Source organism: Myodes glareolus, chromosome 26, assembly GCF_982192425.1.
Source record: "Myodes glareolus chromosome 26, mMyoGla1.1, whole genome shotgun sequence".
In the NCBI taxonomy this organism is placed as follows: domain Eukaryota; kingdom Metazoa; phylum Chordata; class Mammalia; order Rodentia; family Cricetidae; genus Myodes; species Myodes glareolus.
The window spans coordinates 13,005,298-13,026,815 of NC_142051.1; the positions used below are offsets into that span (position 1 = coordinate 13,005,298).

A 21,518-nucleotide genomic window follows, 5' to 3' on the forward strand; every position below is an offset into this window, starting at 1 on the left:
GCCTTCGGATTGGCCGACGTCACGGGGGCGGACGGGACCCCGCGCTCCCGCCGCGGATTCCCCCGCCCTGGGCGGGCGAGCTGAGGGCGGGCCGCGCAACTTTCTCCAGTTCCTGGTTCGGGCTCCGCCGGCCGGAACTGGTGTGGTCTCTGGTCTTCGGATTTCACAAACAATTTTCACATTCCAACTGGCCAAGAGAACTTCCTTTGAAAAGCAGAAACTTGGGAATCTTTTAAATATATATATAAAATGTTTATATTATATTTTTTTCAATTATGTGTATGTGTGCATGTCTTATGTGTAGGCTTTCACAAAAACAGCAGATCATCCGGAGCTGAAGATATAGGCTGTTATGAGCTGTCAGGCTTGGGCACTGGAGCCAAACTTTGATCTTCTGCAAGAGCAGCATATGCTTTTAACTGCTGAGCTGTCTCTCCAGCTCTCCTATCCCCCTTTTTGAGACAGTACCTCTTAATGCAACCCTGACCAGCTGAAATGCGTTTAAAAAAAAAAAATCAGGTTGACTTCGAACTCTCAAAGATCCCTCTTTGGCCTCCTGTATCATGCGGTCAGGGCTTTCATTGTAAAGGATTTTTAGGCTAGGTAACTAAGTCGTTTCTCAGCCTAGCTTAATCCCAGCTCACTGTTTTAGTGATTCGTGGTTCGTTGGTTGGTTTTGTTAAATCATTGCTGGAAATCTACACTCCCAGCCCCTTTGGACTGATTTTGGATAAAGCAGTTTCTGTCTTAAGGGATTTGACTCAGTTCATGGCTTCACTCTCTCTTGCTGAATTGTGACTGATATCTGTGGATTGTGGCTGCCCACCAGTCAACCGTTTCCAGAGGGATAGTGTGTCTTGATGAAAGTGACCCCAGTAAAGCAGGAAACCTGCCATGGACCTCCGGGGGCTGAAATCAGGAGGAAGGGCTATGCAAATGAGCATCCCTTCTTATAAAGGGCTCCTTCCCACCACCCTGGCACCTTTGGCTGCTGAAGGGAAGAACAGGATGGATGTGCCAAGGTGCTGTCTCCCTCTGTTGGTGCTGAGTACTCTGCGGGCTGTGGGGGCCATAGAAGGTGAGTGTGCAAGTGTGATCAAGAGCAAGTGCCATTAGCGGTTGGACACCTGCTCCGGCTTTCCCCTTCTAACGAGACATCAAAATATTTCAGGCTTGTCCTATTCGATTTAGTGAGGACGTAGTTTTGTTTGTTCAAGGATGGCCTTGAACTCCTGATCCTCATGCTTCTACCTCCTAAGTACTAGGATTCCGGACGTAAACCAGTTTTATTTGTGAAATTTAGGATTGGGCCTGAAAGTATTCCTATCTGACTCAAGGGGCAGAAGGGCACGGCAGTAATTCTGAGGCGTCAGAGGACAGTCAGCTGAAACAGAGCCTCCGAGGAGTAAAACTGAGTGGGAGATCCTGTAGGTAGTATCTTAAGGGCTTGTGGTAGGAGATTTAAAGTGGACAGAAAGAGAATATGGTATATTCAGTAAGACCAAGCTGATACCACCTGCTGCACTTGGGCTGGGTATGGCTGAATACAGGCCAGGCCTTATGTTCTGGGAGGGATGAGCAGAAGGGTCTCAGCTGAGCATCACATGAAAGGACTCTGGGGGATTGAGGCCTCGTGATAGGAGCAAGGGGAGGGAGTTAAGGGTAGCGAGAGGGTCTGGAATGTCGCGTGCTGCTGAGGAGGGAGGGTGGGTAGTCAGAAAAGAATGGCGCATCTAATGATTGCTCTTGCTTCAGTGGTCGAACACTCTCTGAGATGACCACAGACCAACTCCCCAGCAGAATCTCTGGCTTCCCCCTGGACATTAGAATTGGGATAAGGACAGTTTCTGCTCTGTTAGAGTACTGACATCGTATCACAGCCCCTTTCTCTCTCTGGAGCCTTGGCCTCACCAACTTCTAGAAATTTCCTTACTCTGGCTTCTTCATTTGTCCTGCAATTTCCGGGCTTTTTATGAATTTGTTTGTTGTTTTTTTTTTTTTTTTTTTATTCCTTTTCTGAGATGGGGAGTCTCTTGTATTCCGGACTGGCCTTAGACTTACTATGTAGTAGATCTTTTTGTTTCTACTTTCTGGGGGATGGAATCACAGAGAGGCGTGTGCTACCAGTTTTTTTTTTTCTTTTTCTAAGTCTCTTAATGTATTTTTGAAATGTTCTGTTCATACCCACACATCTGAGCCTCTTACGATACTGTGCTTACATTTTGAACACTGACTTTAATTATTATTTTTTTCTACCATGTGAGTCTGGAGATCAAACTCAGGTTGTCAGGCTAGGCAGAAAGTATCTTTGCCAAATGAGCCATCTCACTTGCCTGAGATTTTCTTCTGAGCACATATTTTAGACAAGTACAACTAATGAGGATAAAGTATATTTATCAAAATGTTGCTAGTCATTGAGTTTGGAGGAAGGGATGTGGAAGCCCATTATATTTCTTTTTCCTCTTGTCAGATATGTATGTTTTAGCTCTGTTCTCCCAGTGTAACCCTAGCTGGCCTGGTACTTGCTATGTAGACCAGGCTAGCTTCCTACTTTGCAGTGATCTTCCTGCCTCTGGCTTCTGAGTGTTGAGATTGCAAACATGAGACACTATACCCAATTCAATTATAATAATTATGTCTGCTTCGTCCCTTCCTCCAACCTGTGCCTGGGTCTTCTCATTCCTTTTCCTCTTCTTTTTTTCTTCCTTCTTTTTCTTTTGAGACAAGGTTGTGTAGACCAGGCTAGTTTGGAACTTACTATATATTAGCTGATCTCAACCTCATGGTGAGTCTTTGGCCAAAGACTCCTGAGTACTGACTGAAATTACGCTTGTGAACCACCATATCCTGATGCCACAGTGGTCTTTCTAAAATACAAATACCACCATGTTCAAAAAATTCTCTGAAGGGCTAGAGAGTTAGGTCAGTGGATGTTCTAACTCGGGTTCAATCCCTAGCATCCGCATGGCAGCTTATAACTGTTTGTAACTCTAGACCCAGGGGATCAGATGCCCTCTCTGACTTCAAGGGTCACCAGGCATGCATTTGGTGGACAGATATACATGCAGGCAAATCACTCACACAAGAAAACAATTACACACACACACACACACTATATATATATATATATATATATATATATATATATATATATATATATATATATATAAAATTTGGTTTTTTGAGACAGGGTTTCTCTGTGTGGCTTTGACTGTCCTGAAACTAGCCGTGTAGATCACGCTGGCCTTGAACTCACAGAGATTTGTCTTCTTCTGCCTCCTGAGTGTTCGGATTAAAGGCACATGCCACCACTGCCTGGCAAAAATCAGTATTCTTTTAAAAAAAATCTGAAGCTGGGTGTGGTGGCACACACCTTGCAAGGCAGAGGTGGACAGATTTCAGTGAGTTCGAGGCCAACCAGGTCTACAAAGCAAGTTCCAGGACAGGCAGGGCCACACAGAAATTCTGTCTAAAAAAGACAGACAGACAGACAGACAGACAGACAGAAAGAAAGAGAAGAAGAAACAAAAAATTCTAAACAGAAAAGCACCAGGTATGTGGTATCTGTGATTGCACTCAAGAGGCAGAGGCAGGAAAATGGCAAATTCCGGGTTGTCTTGAAAAACAAAAAACAAAACAAAAAAACCCATTACCACTAACTAAAAACCAACTAACTACCTGCAAAGAACGGTCATACTCCTCAGCCTGGAACTGAAGCCCCTAACCCAACAGTTCTCAGTCTGTGGATCTCAACCCCTTTGAGGGAGGGTCAAATGACCCTTTCACAGAGGTCACCTAAGACCATCGGAAAACAGATATTTACATTATGATTCATAGCAGTAGCAATATTATAGTTATGAAGTAGTGACGAAAATAATCTTTTGACCGGGGGTCAGCACAACACGAGGGACTGTGTTAAAGCGTCTCAGCCTTAGGAAGGTTGATAGCCGCTGCCCTAACTCATCCTCTCTGCCTTTTCTCAGTGTGTATCAGTCACAGGCTAGCAATCCCCAAACTACCATGTGACTGCCTGCCTCCATCCGTTTGCTCATGCTCGCCCTAGCTCTCCTCACCGAAGTCTCCTCGCTCTGCTAGAGTGGAATTAGGCTGACCATCTCTCATTTGGTTGCACCATCTTATGGTCCTTTACGGCACATGTTAAGCGGTGGTATGGTGACAATTTGTGTGCGTGTTCATTTCTTTTATTTTAAATCTCTTCTGAGCCTTATCTTATTCACTTTTTAAGTCCTGTGTATGTAGAATAATACATACTATAGAATGAGTTCAGTGAGTTAAAATGTCTAATGAGGGCTGGAGAGATGGCTCAGAGGTTAAGAACATTGCCTGCTCTTCCAAAGGTCCTGAGTTCAATTCCCAGCAACCACATGGTGGCCCACAACCATCTGTAATGAGGTCTGGTGCCCTCTTTTGGCCTGCAGGCAAACAGACAGAATATTGTATACATGATAAATAAATATTTTTAAAAAATTAAAATAAAATAAAATGTCTTTTGAAGGGTTGGTAATGAGCTCTCACTGTTCTTCCAGAGAACTCAAATTCAGTTTCTAACAACTGCATCTGGTTGCTCAAAACTGCCTGTAATTACAACTTCAGGGGGTCTGAATAGAGAAAGAAAGGAATGAATGAAGAGAGGGAGGGAGGGAGGGAGGGAGGGAGAGAGGGGGGAGGAAGGGAAGGAGAGAGGGAGGGAGGAAGGAAGGAAGGAAGGAAGGAAGGAAGGAAGGAAGGAAGGAAGGAAGGAAGGAAAGAAATATACTTTGAAAGTCAGGCATGGTGCTACACATTTGAAATCTGAGTACTTGGGGAATCAGTAGAGTAGTAGGAGGATTACAAGTTTGAAGATAGCCTGAGGTGTATAGTGAAACCCTCTCTCTCAGAAGTAGATAGTTGGGGCTGGAGAGTCAGAGGTTTAGAGCACTGGCTGTTATTCCCGAGGTCTTGAGTTCAATTCCCAGCAACCACATGGTGGGTCACAGCCATCTGTAATGATACCTGGCGCCCTCTTCTGGCCTGCAGGCACACACACAGCACACTGTAAAAAGAAGCAGATAAACAGGGCTGGTGAAATGGTTCAGCAAGTAAAAGTGCTTCCTGCTAAGTTCGATCCCCAGGACACACACACTGCCCCCCCCCCACACACAGTGTAATAAAATTTTTAAAAAACAGCCGGGCAGTGGTGGCGCATGCCTTTAATCCCAGCACTCAGGAGGCAGAGGTAGGCCTCTCTCTGTGAGTTCGAGGCCAGCCTGGGCTACAAGAGCTAGTGCCAGGACAGGTGCTAAAGCTACGTAGAGAAACCCTGTCTCAAAACAAAACAAAACAAAACAAAAACATTTTAAAAATATATATATAAGCTGGGCCAGAGAGATAACTCATCAGATAGAGGTTCTTGATGCTAAGCCTGACCTAAGTTCGATCCTCGAGACTCACATGGTGGAAGGAGAGAACTGAATCCCATGGACAATGCTTTGTCCCTCATACGTACTCTGCGGCACTCACAAACACACACATACACGTTTAAATGCATAAAGAGGTTCGTGGTGGATGTGGGATTCCCCTCTCTATGCTATCAATATGTTTTATTACCATTGGTTATTGAAGAGGCTGTTTGGGCAAATGGCTTAGTAGAGAAAAGTCAGGCAGGAAATCCAAATAGAGAGATAGAGAGAAAATAGGCAGAGTCAGGGAGACACCATGTAGCTGCCAAAGGAGTTACATGCCGGCACCTGTAGGCCACAGCCTAGAGGCAATTCACAGATGAATAGAAATGGGTTAATTTAAGATGTAAGAGTTAGCTAGAAATATGCTTAAACTATTGGCCAAACAGTGTTGTAATTAATATAGTTTTTGTGTTACTATTCGGGTCTGGGCATCTGGGAAATGAACGAGCAGTCACCGTCTACACATGGTGACTTACCTGTTAAAGATACTGTGGCACTCACAAATACACACAAATAAATTTAAATAAATAAAGAGGGTCACGGTAGCTTACCTGTATTCCCAGCACTTGAGAGACTGAGAAAGAATAGCCGTGAGCTGAAAGCCAGCCTAGACTTCTACAGTTTAGAAAAACATGTGTAGGAACTGGAAAGTACTGTCCTAGGGTCTGTAGTTCAGTTAGGAGAGTGCTCTTATTACATGTTGTAGGCCCTAGGTTCTGTCCCAGCACCACAGAATCTGGGCATGGTGGTACAGGCTTGTAATCCTATCATTTGGAAGTGCCGTCTTGGCTTCAGTGAGTTTGAGGTCAACCTGGGTTACACGATACCTTATTTTTGTTTTAATATTTATTTATTTATTTATTATGTATACAATATTCTGTCTGTGTGTAATCCTGCAGGCCAGAAGAGGGCACCAGACCCTATTACAGATGGTAATGTGAGCCACCATGTGGTTTCTGGGAATTGAACTCAGGACCTTGGAAGAGCAGGCAATGCTCTTAACCTCTGAGCCATCTCTCCAGCCCATGATACCTTATTTTAAAAAGAAACAACAAAAACTAAGTGCTTCCCTAGTGTACTTATAACCCTAGGCTCAATCTATAGTACCGTAAGCTTTTTAAATTTTAATTACATTTATATAACCTCCACACATATCCCAAGGCCTAGTGTGTGTGAGATTGTATGTACGTGAGCACACACAGAGCAATAAATCATTTAAATAAAGAAATGAATAAATAAATAAAAGTTGGGGAGTTTTTTTAATAGAAAAAAAAACCTTTTGGATATGATGATGCACACCTTTGATCCCAGCACTCAGGAAGCAGATCTATCTCTATGAGTTTGAGTTCAACCCTGTCTAACAGAGAGCGAGTTCCAGGACAGCCAGAGCTACACAGAGAAACCCTATCTCGAAAAAACAAACACACAAAAAAATTTTCATTTCTGTGGGTTTTTTTTTTTTTTTTTTTTTTTTTTTGAGACAGGGTCTCTTTGTATCTTTAGCTGTCCTGGAACTCGCTCTGTAGACTGGGCCGGCCCCAAACTCACAGGGATCCACCTGCCTCAGTCTTCCGAGTCCTGGGATTAAAGGTGTGCACCACCATGCCTAGCTAAAATTTTTTAATCAAAGCATTTAGGGAAAAGAAGAGGGCTGAGAATACAGCTCAATGGTAGAGTGCTTACAGGTGTTAGGGCCTTTGCTCGGTCTCAGCGTGGCCCTCCATCCCACCAAAAGCAGTGAGATCACACAGGGCATGCGCTGTCTTCTGAGAAGAGACTAAGGATCCTGGGATCTTTATTGCACTTTATTCTTAGGATCTAGGAACCAGGACTGGCTTGGTGTCCCACGACAACTTGGAACAAACGCTTGGAACAGGCAACTGTACCCCGAGTGGACAGAGGTGCAGCGGCCCGACTGCTGGAGAGGTAGGATTTAGATTTCCATGGAAAGACCTGGTGGGAATGGGATAGGAGGGGAGTGAGGACTGGGCTGAATTTAAGCAGGTTGGCAGAGAGACTCAGAGAGGAGAAGCCAGAGCCCCAGCTAATTCAACTTTCCTTCCCAGGGGGCCAGGTGTCTCTGGAGGTCAGAAATGATGGGCCTACGCTGGTTGGTGCGAACGCCTCCTTTTCCATTGCCCTGCAGTTCCCTGAAAGTCAAAAGGTACTGCCAGATGGGCAGGTTATCTGGGCCAACAACACCGTCCTCAATGGTAAGTTCCTCTCTCAGTACCTCCTGAACCTTATTCCTGGGGCTCAGATTCCCAGGTATCTCCAGCAAACCCAGGGAAAACCCCCTTCCTCCTCCTCCTCCTCCTCCTCCTCCTCCTCCTCCTCCTCTTCCTCCTCCTCCTCTTCTTTTTGGTTTTTCAAGGCAGGGTTTCTCTGTGTAGTCCTGGCTGTCCTGAAACTTGCTCTGTACACCACAGTGGCCTCAGATTCAGAGCTCTCCTTGCCTCTGCCTCCCAGGTGCTGGGATTAAAGGTGTGTGCCACCACCACCCAGCTCCTCTTCTATTTTTTTTTAACAGTGCTGGGTTCAAAACCTAGGGCCTCATACACTCTTGTCAAGTGCTATTCCATTGGCCTTCATCCCTCACAGACTCTAAAAAAATCATGTTTATACTCATTATCGTCAATACATCCTGTAAATATATAGAAGGTAATACGCACTTATTGTACTAAAATTAGAAAATGCAGATATAATTTTAGTTTCCAAGTTGGAGAACAGCAGATTCCTGAAGTTGCATGGGCTGCGACGTAAATCCATAACTAGCTATGACCGGGGATGGGCAAGTGTCTTTGTGTTTGTACTCCTGCCTAGGAAGTGGGTGTGGTACCTTGACAGATTATTACAAAGAGGAAAACAGTCTCATCTATATAAAGTACTCAGTAGAGTTGCCCGCACCTACAGTAAATATTTAACGCGAGCTGCTGCTGCTCTTCATCTCACGAGAGTCATTGTAAACATTCTACCCTGCGGATAGCCAGTCTTTTATCTGTGTTCTATACGCGTATGCATCTCAAGCTGCGGTTTCCGTACAGCCCCCACTCTCTAACGGCCATCCCATATGGGTTCTAGTATGGAGAGGGAGAGTGTATTCCGGCTAAGGAGTACTCCTACCGCCCTACCCACTAGGAAATATTTTAGCGGTGTGAGCACACGTGAAAGAATGCCAGGGCTTGGGCTGGAGAGATGGCTCAGAGGTTAACAGCATTGCCTGCTCTTCCAAAGGTCCTGAGTTCAATTCCCAGCGACCACAAGGTGGCTCACAACCATCTGTAATGGGGTCTGGTGCCCTCTTCTGGCCTGTAAGCATACACACAGATAGAATATTGTATACATAATATAATAAATAAATATTAAAAAAAAAGAATGCCGGGGCTTGAGGTTGACTGTCTACTTTCCAGGGAGCCAGGTGTGGGGAGGACAGCCAGTGTATCCACAGGAACCTGATGATGCCTGCATCTTCCCTGATGGCGGACCCTGCCCGTCTGGTCCTCATCCTCCAAGAAGAAGCTTTGTCTATGTTTGGAAGACCTGGGGTAAGGTCTCCTTGAAGCCCCTTCCCAATGTAGTCCAACCCAAGGAACCCAGGAGGAAATCTTCAGCCTCCTGTCTCTAACCTTTTTCAAACTGCTTCTCAGTTTTCTTTAACCCATTGCCTCCTCTCCTCTGCTTTTGTCTCGAAAACTCTCAGGACAATACTGGCAAGTTCTGGGGGGCCCAGTGTCCAGGCTGAGCATTGCAACAGGCCACGCGAGGCTGGGCACACACACCATGGAAGTGACTGTCTACCACCGACGGGGGGCCCAGAGCTATGTGCCCCTTGCTCACGCCAGTTCCACCTTCACCATTACTGGTAAGATATCAGAAAGGAACACAGGCAGGCAGGCAGGGGGTGTGATGTGGGGAGGCTGGTTTGGTCTGGAAAGAGGAAGTGGTCAGCAACCTACAAAGGGGAGGGGTAGAAAGACTTGGGCAGAGAAGTGTGGGGTTTAGAGACAATAAAGACCTGGCTAGGGGGCTGGAGAGATGGCTCAGAGGTTAAGAGCATTGATTGTTCTTCCAGAGGTCCTGAGTTCAATTCCCAGCAACCACATGGTGGCTCACAGCTATCTGTAATGAGATCTAGTGCCCTCTTCTGGCCCTCAAGCATACACAAGCATACAGACAGACAGAACACTGTATACATAATAAATAAATAAATCTTAAAAAAAAAAAAAAGACCTGGCTAGTCAGCTTGTGTGTGGAGAATATGGCTGTGAAAGAGATGTGACGCAGGCCTGGTTCTTGACTTTTCTGGCTCTGACCCCAGACCAGGTCCCCTTCTCCGTGAGTGTGTCCCAGCTGCAGGCCTTGGACGGAGGAAGCAAGCGCTTCCTGAGAAACCAGCCTCTCATCTTTGCCGTTCAGCTCCACGATCCCAGTGGCTATTTGGTAGAGGCTGACCTCTCCTACACCTGGGACTTTGGAGACAACACTGGAACCCTGATCTCTCGGGCAGTTGAGGTCACTCACACTTACCTGGAGTCCGGCGCAGTCACTGCCCAGGTTATACTGCAGGCTGCCATCCCCCTTGTTTCCTGTGGTTCCTCCCCGGTCCCGGGTACCACAGATGGCTACATGTCAACTGCAGAAGTACCCGGAACCACATCTAGGCAAGGGACCCCTACAGAAGTTGGTACTACAGCTGGTCGGATGCCAACTACAGAACCCTCTGGAACCACAGTTGTACAAATGCCAACCACAGAGGGTACAGCTACTACCTCTGAGCAGCCACTGACCTCAGCGGTCCTAGAAACCACACTGGCAGAGATATCAACTACAGAGGGTATCGGTACCACAGCCACAAGGCCCTCTGGAGCCACGATTGCACAAGTAACAACCACAGCGCTGGTCGAAACTACCACTGAAAACTTACCCACTCCTGAACCTGAGGGTCCAGATGCCAGCACATTTCTGCCTACAGAAAGTTCTACAGGTAAGAACGCGTGAATGAGGTTCATGGAGGTGGGTTTTCAGTTCTCTACTCTGGTCTTGCCCCAAGATCTAGATGCTAAGCAGTCCTTTCTGTAGCATTGCGACTGCCTTGGAATTCTCATTAGCTCGAAAGCCAGAGTGTCTCAACCACATGCAAGAGACGTGGAGTTCAGGAAATGAGTTTTCCCCTAGCCACAAGGAAAGGAATGAGCTGGTTCTTCCTCCAAGGAATAACAGCTAAGGAGCCAGGGGGACAGCCTATGGTCATTTACAAAACTCGCATTCTGTTGAAGAATAAACGCAGAGATGCTCCAGGTTCCAACAGCCTGGTTCTCCATTTCCCACTCTGGGATTCCTACCCCAAAGCAAAATAAAGGCGTGAGATCTGATCCTGAGTAGATCAACACAGGCCAGCTGTCCAGTCCAGGACCTGACCAGTGTGGGACATGACCAATATTTGGAGACTTTCTTTCTTTATAAAAAAAATTAATGTGTATGATGTTTTGCCTGAATTTATGTGTACCTCTTGTGTACCTGGTGCTCATGGAGTCAGAAGAGGGCATTGGATCCCTTTTCCTGGATATGGAGTTACAGATGGTTGTAAGCTACTATGTAGGTGCTGGGAATCAAACCCAGTTTCTCTATAAGAGTAACCAGTACTTTAAACCACTGAGGCATCTCCCCTGCCCTGGATTGTGTGTGTCTACAAGAGTAACAAGTACTTTAAACCACTAAAACATCTTTTCGGCCCTGGATTTGTGTATGTGTATGTGTTTTCTCTTTCCTTGACTGTGTGGGGGTAAAAACAGCATTTCTCCCCCATTCTAACACAGCTTTCTTATATATATATATATATATATATATATATATATATATATATATATATATATATATATATAAAATGAGACCTACCACATCTCCACTGATTCAAAGCCAATCACTTGAGGAGCCTCTAGCCTTGGCTGTACTTGGGACAATGCCTGCTTGGTCTGTCTCTGAGAGCATTATATCTCTTGACTTTGCCCCCTCAAATCTTTTCCTGCCAGGGCCCGTCACCCCTCTCCTGGATGGCACAGACACCTTAATGCTTGTGAAGAGACAAGTGCCCTTGGATTGTGTTCTCTATCGATATGGTTCTTTTTCTCTCACCCTGGACATTGTCCGTGAGTCTTGCCTGTGTTGGGGACCGAGGAAGGGAGGTATAAGCTAGCTGCCAGGACTGGCCAGTAGTAGCATATCTTGGGAGAAAATAATTGAGAACACCCTGATGGCAGAGATAGTATTGGAGGAGCATCCCTTGGGCTTTCTTGTGGAGGAACACTAACTTAAAACGTTGCAATCTCACAGAGGGTATCGAAAATGCTGAAATCCTGCAGGCTGTGCCATCCAGTAGAGGCGATGCATTTGAGCTGACTGTGTCCTGCCAAGGCGGGTGAGTGTCCTGCTTGTTACTCTCTGGAGTGACTGTCATTCCTTCTGTTGTCCTGCCCCTTCCTGGATCTCTTGATGCAAACTCATACACTTGCAGGCTACCCAAGGAAGCCTGCGTGGACGTTTCATCACCAGGGTGCCAACTCCCTGCCCAGAGGCTGTGCCAACCTGTGCCACCAAGCCCAGACTGCCAGCTGGTCCTACACCAAGTACTGAAAGGAGGCTCAGGGACTTACTGCCTCAACGTGTCGTTGACTGATGCCAATAGCCTGGCAATGGCCAGCACCCAAATTGTTGTTCCTGGTAGGTACTCGACAAGAAGTAGGAGAAAGGGAATGGACAGTGGATGGCTGGGAGGGAAGAGACACTGAAACAGTACCTGGGATTCTGTTTACAGGCCAAGAAGGTGGTCTTGGGCAGGCTCCCTTGTTTGTAGGTGTCTTACTGGTGTTGATGGCTGTGGTCCTTGCATCTCTGATATACCGGTAAGAGCCCTGCCATCCTGATCCCCATCCATTATTACCACCAACCACTCTTCCTTCAGGGGTGAAGGAACCGTCACTCCCTTCGCGGAAGCATGGTATCCAGGCAAGCCCCGGTGGGGACGTCAGACAGGCCTGGGCTGTCTTCTTGTGGGACCTTTGGGAAGGGTTTGAAGCTTCTGAGGATTATTGGTATTAGAAGCTACGTGGGCAAGCCTCCTGGGGGCAGAAACAACTAATGACATGGAGCTGTTGTAAATATTAAGAGTGGGTCAGAGGTCAGTGATTGGGCTCCGTGGGGAAGTCCTTGCTGCCAAAGACTGACCACCAGAAATCAATCCCCAGTGCCCACAGGATAGGAGAGAACAAAAGAGAACAAATTCCCCAAAATTTCCCTCTAGCCTTCACATGTGAACCATGGCACATGCTACCCCACCCCCATAAGTAAATTTAAAGGTGCAAAATAAAATAAATAAATAAATAAATAAAAACCCCAGGGCAGTTGGGCTAAGCAAGTCATTCGCCTGTGAGCAAGGTACAGTCAGCAGGATGTAGTGGCACATGCCTTGGTTTCAGCACTTAGGAGGCGGAGGGAGAGGGGTCTCTGGGAGGCTGGTGTACAGAGTGAGTTCAGCACAGCCAGAGCTACACAGTAAGCCGCTGTCTCAGAAGTGGGGTGGGGCAAATGGCAGATTCCCCAGCTAGCCAGCGGTGCCAAGGACCTCAAGGTGGAGAAACTTAGAGGGTAAGGGGGAGTGGACGGCCGTGGCTAGAGAGACAAGTGAATGCAAGGTAGGGTAAGGAAGAGGGGAGAGAGCTGCGGTCATGGCCAGGTAAACCTGGACAGGCCGGCTGCCACTGCTGACCATTCTCCCTTCTCTCCATACTAGGCACAGACTTATGAAGCGGGGCTCAGTTCGTCCTGTTTCCCAAATGCCTCATGGTAGCACCCACTGGCTGCGCCTGCCCCCAGTCTTCCGCACTTCCCGCGTTGGTGAAAACAGTCCGCTCCTCAGCGGGCAGCAGGTCTGAGCACCCTCACCATGTTGTGAGTTTCCTGGGGTTGACAGCAATGCCTGCATTTCTGCAGTCTTCCCTTTGAGACTACCAATACCTGAAATAAATTCTCAGAACCTTGCACTAGGGTTTTTATTTGTTTTGTCTCCTCTTAAATCTGTCTCTAAAGGGGTGAAGATATAAAGAAATGTATTACTCATTTAACAGATATCCCAATGATGGAAAAAATACTTTATTAGATGAGGCACTTTCAGTGTTATGTGTTTTTGGTTCTGTGTGAGTGAGCGTGTGGGAACAGTGAGGTGGTACAGGGTAATAAATACTGTGAAAATGAAGAAACATCCTGGGTTGACAGGAAGGTGTGGCAGCAATGTACAGAGCGTAGAGGGAAATCTCCAGGAACAACGAGGCAGGCTCAAGGCAGAGGGTATCCTCAGCTCCAAAAGCCAAAGAAATTGTTGGAGTTGGGGGCTGGGCCCATAAGCATAGGCATCTGGTTCTTATAGGTGATCTTGATCTGAAAGGGAAGGAAATGTATTTGAAAGCCTGTCCTGGTGCCCTAGGGCTGAGACATTAGGGTTCTGGGGTAAGTTGCTGGGGTCCTGAGAATCCAGAGTTTGGGAATAATGGTGCACAGGGGAACCTAGGGCGCCAGGAAGAAGTGGCTGTAGAATGGAGACACAGGTTCCATGGAGCCTAAGGGCCCAGCTTCTGCGGGCATAGGCAATACTCACTGTACAGGGCGCCTGCATCCACGGTTCTCCATCAATTTGCATGGGGAGGGTTTTTGTGGTCCTGTGGGAGGTCAAGAAAGACTAGTTGAGGTTTTCTTACCAATCAAAACATTAAAACTCTCAGGTTGGCTTTGAGACCTTCTGTTCTAGAGAAAGACCTCAGAAAGAGATTCCCACCCTTCCCATGAGCCATCATCTCCCTTTCCTCAGGAGCCCTGGCCCAAATCCTCCTTACTGGAATGTGATCTCGGAGCACTTGGCCAGCCGATGTCCAGCACTCTTGAGCTTGGTGTAGATCTGGCCCATCTCAAGGGCACCCTCTATTCCTACTACTTCTAGCCGCTTGTCACTCATGTCTGGGGGTTAAAAGGGGAAAGAAACAGGTTCTCCTAAAGAAGCCACGCCATCTCCTCAGATCCGACGACGTTGGCTCCGAGGAGACGTGTCTCACCTGGCACGGAGGTTTTCAGGATATCGGGGTCTGTAATTATTTTGGCCGCACTGCCTAATGCCTGGTTGATGGAAGAAGTATCCCCGTGAGGCCTCCGGATATCACCCCAGAGGTTGGAGCCACCGTGTGTGCTTGGGATATTCAGTACTGCAATGCCTTCTAGGGATAGGTTGCTGAGATCCAGCGGCTTCCCACAGATCTGAGGGGAGAGGGACAGACCCGTAACTGGAGAGGGCGTAGATTCTCACCTTATAGCACTGTCATGAAAGGTGGCTGCTCCTGCTGGGATGGAGAGGTGTGCAAGGGAAGGGAGAGAAGGAGGGAAGGAAGGAAGGAAGGAAGGAGACCTAATATCTATGTAATTGCTTTTTGAGATAGTAAGTTTTTTTTTTCTTCTTCTTCTCCGTATAGCACTGGCTGTTCTGGAACTCACTCTGTAAGCCAGACTGGCCTGAGAATCAGAGATCTACCTGCCTCTGCCTCCTGGGTACCGGGATTAAAGACTTGTGTTGCCTAAGAAATGTATTTAGTAGCCCAGCACGGGCCCATGCCTTTAATTCCAGTACTTGGGAGGCAGAGGCAGATAGATCTATGAGTCTGAGGCCATCCTGGTCAACATAGAGCTCCAGGACAGTCAGATCTACATAATAGAGACCTTGTATTAAAAAAATATATTTATTATTTGTCTGTATGTGAGGGGATGGGGACATTATATGTGCATTCATGTAGTAAAGAGGACAGTTTATAGGAGTTAGTTCTCTCCTTACGCCATGTGAGTTATGTGGATTGAACTCTGGTTATGAGGCTTGGCAGCAAACCCTTTCCTGTTGAATCATCTTACCAGCCCAGAGACTAGTATATCTTAAGGATTTAGTAAATTGGAGAGCTAGGTGATCAAAAAGTATAGGTCCACACATGTGTGACATTCCCAGGGGCTCCTGTGTAGGACAAAACTTGAATACAAGAAAATGAAAAACTTGGGCTGGAGAGATGGCTCAGCGGTTAAGAGCATTGCTTGCTCTTCCAAAGGTCCTGAGTTCAATTCCCAGCAACCACATGGTGGTTCACAACCATCTGAAATGAGATCTGATGCCCTCTTCTGGCCTGCAGGCAGACACACAGACAGAATATTGTATACATAATAAATAAATAAATAAAAAGAAAATGAAAAACTTGCAATTGCAGAACTTAGGGATTTGATGCAGGAGGATTGCTGCAAGCTCCAGGCCAGTCTGGGCTACAATGTGAAACCCTATCTCAAAAAAAAAGTTAAAAAGATGTGGTTCACTTGGTTTTATCATACGCACCTCAACTGTTAGAGACTCTTCCAGCTTTTTGCATGTTGAGAAGATCGATTCAGATGTGGCAAATTCCAAGTACCACAACTTGTTTTTCATTCTTCATCAACCCGAACAAAAGACCCAAAAGGGAAGAGACAAGTTACACAGTGCTGACAGCGACAACAAAGGGGGCCAGCTTCTGACTCCAGGGCAACAGTGGCTGCTTTGGCGAGGGGCTGCCTAGCAGCTGCTTCTGCCTACAGCTAATCATTTGGTGTCAAATTTGCTCACAAGTCCAGTCTTTTTTTTTTTTTTTCTGTGTAGGTCTGGCTGCCCAGGAAATCATTTTGGAGACCAGGCTGGCCTTGAACTCAGAGACCCTCCTGTCTCTGCCTCCCAAGTGCTGGGATTAAAGGTGTGCTCACCATGCCTGGCACAAATCCAGTCCCAACCCTGAATGTTCATTCCCTGTCTCTTTTTTTTAATATCTTATTCATTTTGTGTGTGCGCTCATTCATGCATATGGAGGCCAGACGTCAAATCCCCTCTTTCTACCATGTGGGTTTCTAGGATCAAACTCAGGTCGGTCTTCAGGCTTAGGTGGAGACACCCGCTGAGCCACCCTTCTCCCCTCTTTCTTCCCTCACCTGCTGTTGAACTTCTCAGGATATTTTTCTCGCATGACATGGAATTGGTGAGCAATGGAAGCATCCTGGAGAGTTACAAGCATATTTAGAGACCAGACTCCTCCCTGCTCAGAACTTTTTCTTGCTAAGTCCTCTTTCCCCTTGCTTTCCCTATCCCCGCCCCTCCCCTCTTCCTTCCTCCCCTCTGGAGTATGGCACGGCCGGCACATCTCGGCACGTCTCAAGTGCTTACTGCAGCACACATCCCTATGTACCCAACTCCCAGTTTCCCCGTGCCGCTTCCTTTCTGCTCTCCTCCAGCTTCTGCCTGCTTTGCCCACACTTCTCCCCCACCCTACTGCACTGACCACGCCAATGGAGAAGTAGTTATTGATGATCTGAGAGGGGACGGGGTCACTCTTCTCATTTGTTTGGAGTGTTACTTCCAGGTGCCACCGGTCGAGATACACCACCTTACTTGTCTCTATGTCCTTGAGGATCTTTCCCAGATTCTCACCTTCATAACCTAAGGGCGGAAAAAGCAGGCTTGTGCGGATCCCTGGGCCTCGGAGAGCCCACTCTGAGCCCATCTGCCAGATTCCCAGGAATCCTCTGCCTCGGCTCTGTAGGAGCCCCCAAGCCTTTGCCAGCGAAAGGGCAAGATGCCCAACCCCAGGAACCAATGAGCAAGTCAGCTTCTGGCTGTCTCTTCCTGCTATGGAAAAATGAACATTCCCAATGTGTGTCCATATAGACATTATTCCAAATACATCTTGAATAGTGAAAGATACGCCAGGAAAATGCTGAAAGAGATGAGTGACAGCAAGTTGTGGTGGCTCACGTCTGCAACCCCAGAGCAGGGGAGGCTAGTTGAAAGACCGCCCTTGGCCATGTGGGAGTTCAAGGTCAGCCTGAGTTGTACGGTGACACCTCGCCGCCCCAATCTAACAAACACTAAACGCTGAGCGTGTGCCATTAAATTTAGTTAGCCATTTCTTTTTATTATTGTTAATGCTTATTTTATGTGCATAGGTTATTTGCCTGCATATATGTCTGTATACCACATGCATGCCAGAAGAGGGCACTGGATCATCTGGAACTGGAGTCACATATGGTTACATAAGTTGCCATTTGTGTGCTGGGAACTGAACTTGGGTCCACTGTAAGAACAGCCAGCATCCTTAACTACAGAGGAGTCATCTCTCTAGCCCTTTAAAACTTTTTTTGACAAAAATTTCCACACATATACATGAATAGATGTATATGGAAGGATTCTTGGAATGAATTTAAAAAAAAATTAAGTATCCCACAGTATACAAATCTATGCCACTGCCAGGTGGTGGCACACACCTTTAATCCCAGCACTTGGGAGGCAGAGGCAGGTGGATCTCTGTGAGTTTGAGGCCAGCCTGGTCTAACAGAGCAAGTTCCAAGGCTACATAGAGAAATCCTTGTCTCTCAAAAAAAAAAATCTATGCCACAAAAATGTGATATAGGTATTAGAAACAGTGAAATACAATAATATGGAAAGACTGTCAAGACACATAATTAATGAAGAAAGTCCTAGAACAATCCAGACATAGTATGACCTTGTGTGTTTGTTAAAATGTCACGTGTGCTGGGGTAAAGCGGCTCAAGAGGGCTAAATGTTTGCCCACAGGATGGCGTCCAGAGTTTGAATACACAGAACCTAGAAAAGCTAGACACAGTAGCATGGATATTCCCCAGGGCTTCTTTAGGGAGTTGAGGGTTGGCTACCGTATACCTGGAAGCTTATGTGCCTGCTAGCCTGGCACATCCATCAGGAAAAGACAAGAGGCCAGGAATCTCAAAAGTGATGGAAGGTGAGGATTGTTCTCTGACCTCCACACAACACACTCTGGCACACACATGCCTGTACTTACACACACAAAGGCACATCCATGCATCCTACACACACACTATGCCAATATAAAAATGTGTGGGCAAACATGCGTGCACATATATACACACAGGGCACCAGCGAGATGGCTCAGTGGGTAACGACACGTGCTGCCAAGCCTAAGGTCCTGAGTTTAATCCCTGAGACCACATGTTAGAAGGAGAGAACCGAGTCCTGCAAGTTGCACTCTGACATCCACATGTACAGCAGGACATCATCCTGCCTGCCACTAATTAAATAGATGTAAATTAAAACAAAACAGAAGCTGAGCGTGTTGACACACCCATGTAATCTTTGCACTTGGGAGGCTGAAACAGGAGGCTCACAAGGCTACATTGCAACAATCTGTCTCAAAAGGAATAAAAGTGGGGCTGGAGAGATGACTCAGTGGTTAAGAGCACTGGCTGCTCTTCCAGAGGTCCTGAGTTCAATTCCCAGCAACCACATGGTAGCTCACAACCATCTGTAATGAGATCTGGTGCCCTCTTCTGGCGCAAGGGCATACATGGAGGCAGAATGTTGTATGCATAATAAATAAATAAATAAACAAACAAACAAATCTTTTTTTAAAAAAAAGGAATAAAAGAAAGTTATGAGAAGTTTTCATATTGGTGTGTATCCAGAACAACACAGAGGGATAGACCCCAAAACTTCAGGGAGTATAAGGAACTTCTAACTTTCTGGGCATGTGTATCTGAAGTAGTTATATTAATTTGTTTCTATTATTTATTATTTTTGTAACAAGGATGATTAGGAAAGAGTATTTCCTACAGCTCTTCTCCCACTCACCCAGCTCCACTTAGCAAAGCTTGTTGGGCCAGCAGGATGGCCCAGCAGGTGAAGGCCCTTAACCCAAAGCCTGACAACCTGAGCTCAATCCCCAAGACTCCTGAAAGTTGTTTTCTGACCTCCACACTTGTGCTATTGCGCACACAGAGGGGTTTTTGTTTGTTTGTTTAAGATTATCTTGGACTCTTGCCAAATTCAGTACTTTGTATATAGTTCTCCATTTAACTGTTTGGTTGTTGTTGTTGTTGTTTTGCGACAGGATTTCTCTCTGTAACAGCCTTGGCTGTCCTGAAACTCTGTAGACCAGGCTGGTTTCGAACTCAGATCCACCTGTCTCTGCGCCTCCGGAGTGCTGGGATTAAAGGCGTGTGCCACCACCGCCTGGCTCCACTTAACTCTTACAATTATTCACTTAGCCTCTAAAATCTCACTCTTGTTACAGGACCCTTCACAGAAGCCATTCCTTCATAGCTTTTCTTTCTCAAAGATCCACATTTGAATCTTAACACTCACACAGGGGAGCCAGGGCTGGTGGCACTTCCTGTGTAGCCCCAGTTCAATTCCAGACAGGAAAATGAGTCCAGAAGTTTGAGACCAAACTGGACAACACAGTAAGAATTTGCCTCAAATAATAACAATTATAATAATAAAGCCAAATATCAAAGAACCTCGCTTACATGGTGAGAGATTTTGCAGACGTGAGTACATTAGGGATCTTGACTGGGTCATTATCCTGGTTTATCTGGATAGTCATGATTATACGTGCAAGGAGGCAAGGGCCAAGTGTGGCAGGGCGAGTCTGCGATCCCAGCACTGATGCTGATGCAGGCGAATTGCCTCAGCTTTAAGGCCTGTCTGAGCTACACAGTGAGTCACACACATGTATGACTATGCAGTGAGGGCCTGTCTCAAAACCCCAGATAGGCCAGTGAGCTGGTTTAGCAGATAAAGGTGCTTGCTATCAAGGCTGATGACCCGAGTTCAATCCTTTGGACTCACTTGGTGTGGAGAATGGACTCCTGCCCGCTTTCCTCTGACTTCCATTTCACCATTGTGGCACACTCGTGCCCACACACACACCTGCGTACACATACCTGGCAACACTTGTTATGTTGTTATAGGAACTCACTACAGCCCAGGCTGACCTGAAACTCTCAATGGAGCCCAGGTGGGCCTGGAACTCAAGGTAATCCTTTTGCTTCAGCCTCTATGATAATTGGTGTGAGTTCTGACGTATTTCTAGGTTCTGACGTATTTCTAACCACCCACCGTACATCTTCATCTGGCTGCTCCACTGACACCTTAGCTTAACACACACCAAACTGAATCACAGTTTCTGAAAATGGGCTTCCTTCCACACCTCCATCATCATATAACAGGCGTCCCCATCAGATCAGACACAAACCAGGAACTACCCAAACCTATCGCTACCTCCTTTGTCTCTGCCCCACCAGTAGCCAAGCCCTGTGGCTTCTACCATACCCGTCCTTGTCTCCCTCAGGCAACTCACCCTCTTCAGAGCTCCCATGGCGATATTCCTTTTACCTCCTGGTCTTCAAACCTTATGATAGCTTTTAGTGTCTACATAAATTTACACCAGTTCGGTATATTCTTGTGGTCATGATTCAGGCTGAGTAAACAGAACTCTGAGAGAGTCTCATTGACAGAACACAGTGAAGACTCAAATGTGTAATTTCGAAGTGCTGGATATGACAATGGAGAAGTCAGATAAAAACCGGTCACCCTCACACGAGGCTTAGATGAGGGCTGGAGAGATGCTTAGTGCACGAAGGTGCCCACTGCCAAGTCTTCCAACCTGAGCTTGATCCCAGCACTCACATGGCAGTAGGAGAGAGTTTACTCCCAAAGTCACACTCTGGCCTCCACCTGTATGCTGCTGTACCCATGTGAACACACACACACACACACACAACCATAAAACTAAAAATGTCTTCCATTATAAAATAAAGTCAGAAAGCTTTCCTTTTTTTAATTTCTTTGAGAAATATCTGTGGTTCAAGGTTTACACATTCAAATATTTCAGTGGCTGCAAAGGAAAAGCAGGTGAGCAGCCAGCAGAGGTGTGGGACGTCCTTCTGTCTATGTTTGGCTTTTATTGGTTAATGAATAAAGCTGATTCTGGCAGTGGCTTAGCAGGATAGGGCAAGGCAGGAGTTCCAAACAGACAGAGGAGGACAGAGGAGGCGTAGTGAGCAAGAAGCCTTTAACCCCGCCCGACAGACGCTGGACAGAACTTTACCCGGTAAGCCACAGCCACAAGGCAATATACAGATTAGTGGAGATGGGTTAGTTTAGGATATAAGAGCTAGCTAAGAATATGC

The 21,518-nt window shown here is 46.5% G+C and overlaps 2 protein-coding genes across 9 annotated transcripts in view; one reads left to right on the forward strand and one right to left on the reverse strand.

Annotated features, from left to right (window-relative positions):
* Nucleotides 1-123: 123 nt before the first annotated feature.
* On the forward strand, nucleotides 124-13,496 carry Pmel (premelanosome protein). The gene is made up of 11 exons (XM_048418425.3): nucleotides 124-1,078; nucleotides 7,278-7,388; nucleotides 7,529-7,675; nucleotides 8,873-9,007; nucleotides 9,163-9,324; nucleotides 9,781-10,446; nucleotides 11,492-11,608; nucleotides 11,793-11,877; nucleotides 11,974-12,179; nucleotides 12,274-12,361; nucleotides 13,249-13,496. The coding sequence occupies exons 1-11, from the start codon at nucleotides 895-897 to the stop codon at nucleotides 13,388-13,390; spliced, it is 2,043 nt and encodes a 680-aa protein (XP_048274382.3). The 5' UTR covers nucleotides 124-894; the 3' UTR covers nucleotides 13,391-13,496.
* Nucleotides 13,497-13,591: 95 nt separating this feature from the next.
* The window catches only part of Dgka (diacylglycerol kinase alpha), a 29,153-nt gene continuing 21,226 nt past the window's right edge, over nucleotides 13,592-21,518 (reverse strand). For all 8 annotated transcript variants that reach the window (XM_087902050.1, XM_087902051.1, XM_087902049.1 and 5 more), the window contains 7 exons: nucleotides 16,835-16,992; nucleotides 16,488-16,552; nucleotides 15,868-15,958; nucleotides 14,561-14,759; nucleotides 14,345-14,465; nucleotides 14,110-14,170; nucleotides 13,592-13,892 (listed from right to left, as the gene is read on the reverse strand). In XM_087902050.1, coding sequence (XP_087758176.1) covers nucleotides 13,809-13,892; nucleotides 14,110-14,170; nucleotides 14,345-14,465; nucleotides 14,561-14,759; nucleotides 15,868-15,958; nucleotides 16,488-16,552; nucleotides 16,835-16,992 — 779 coding nt within the window. In that variant the 3' untranslated portion in view covers nucleotides 13,592-13,808. The remainder of the gene's footprint in view (nucleotides 13,893-14,109; nucleotides 14,171-14,344; nucleotides 14,466-14,560; nucleotides 14,760-15,867; nucleotides 15,959-16,487; nucleotides 16,553-16,834; nucleotides 16,993-21,518) is intronic.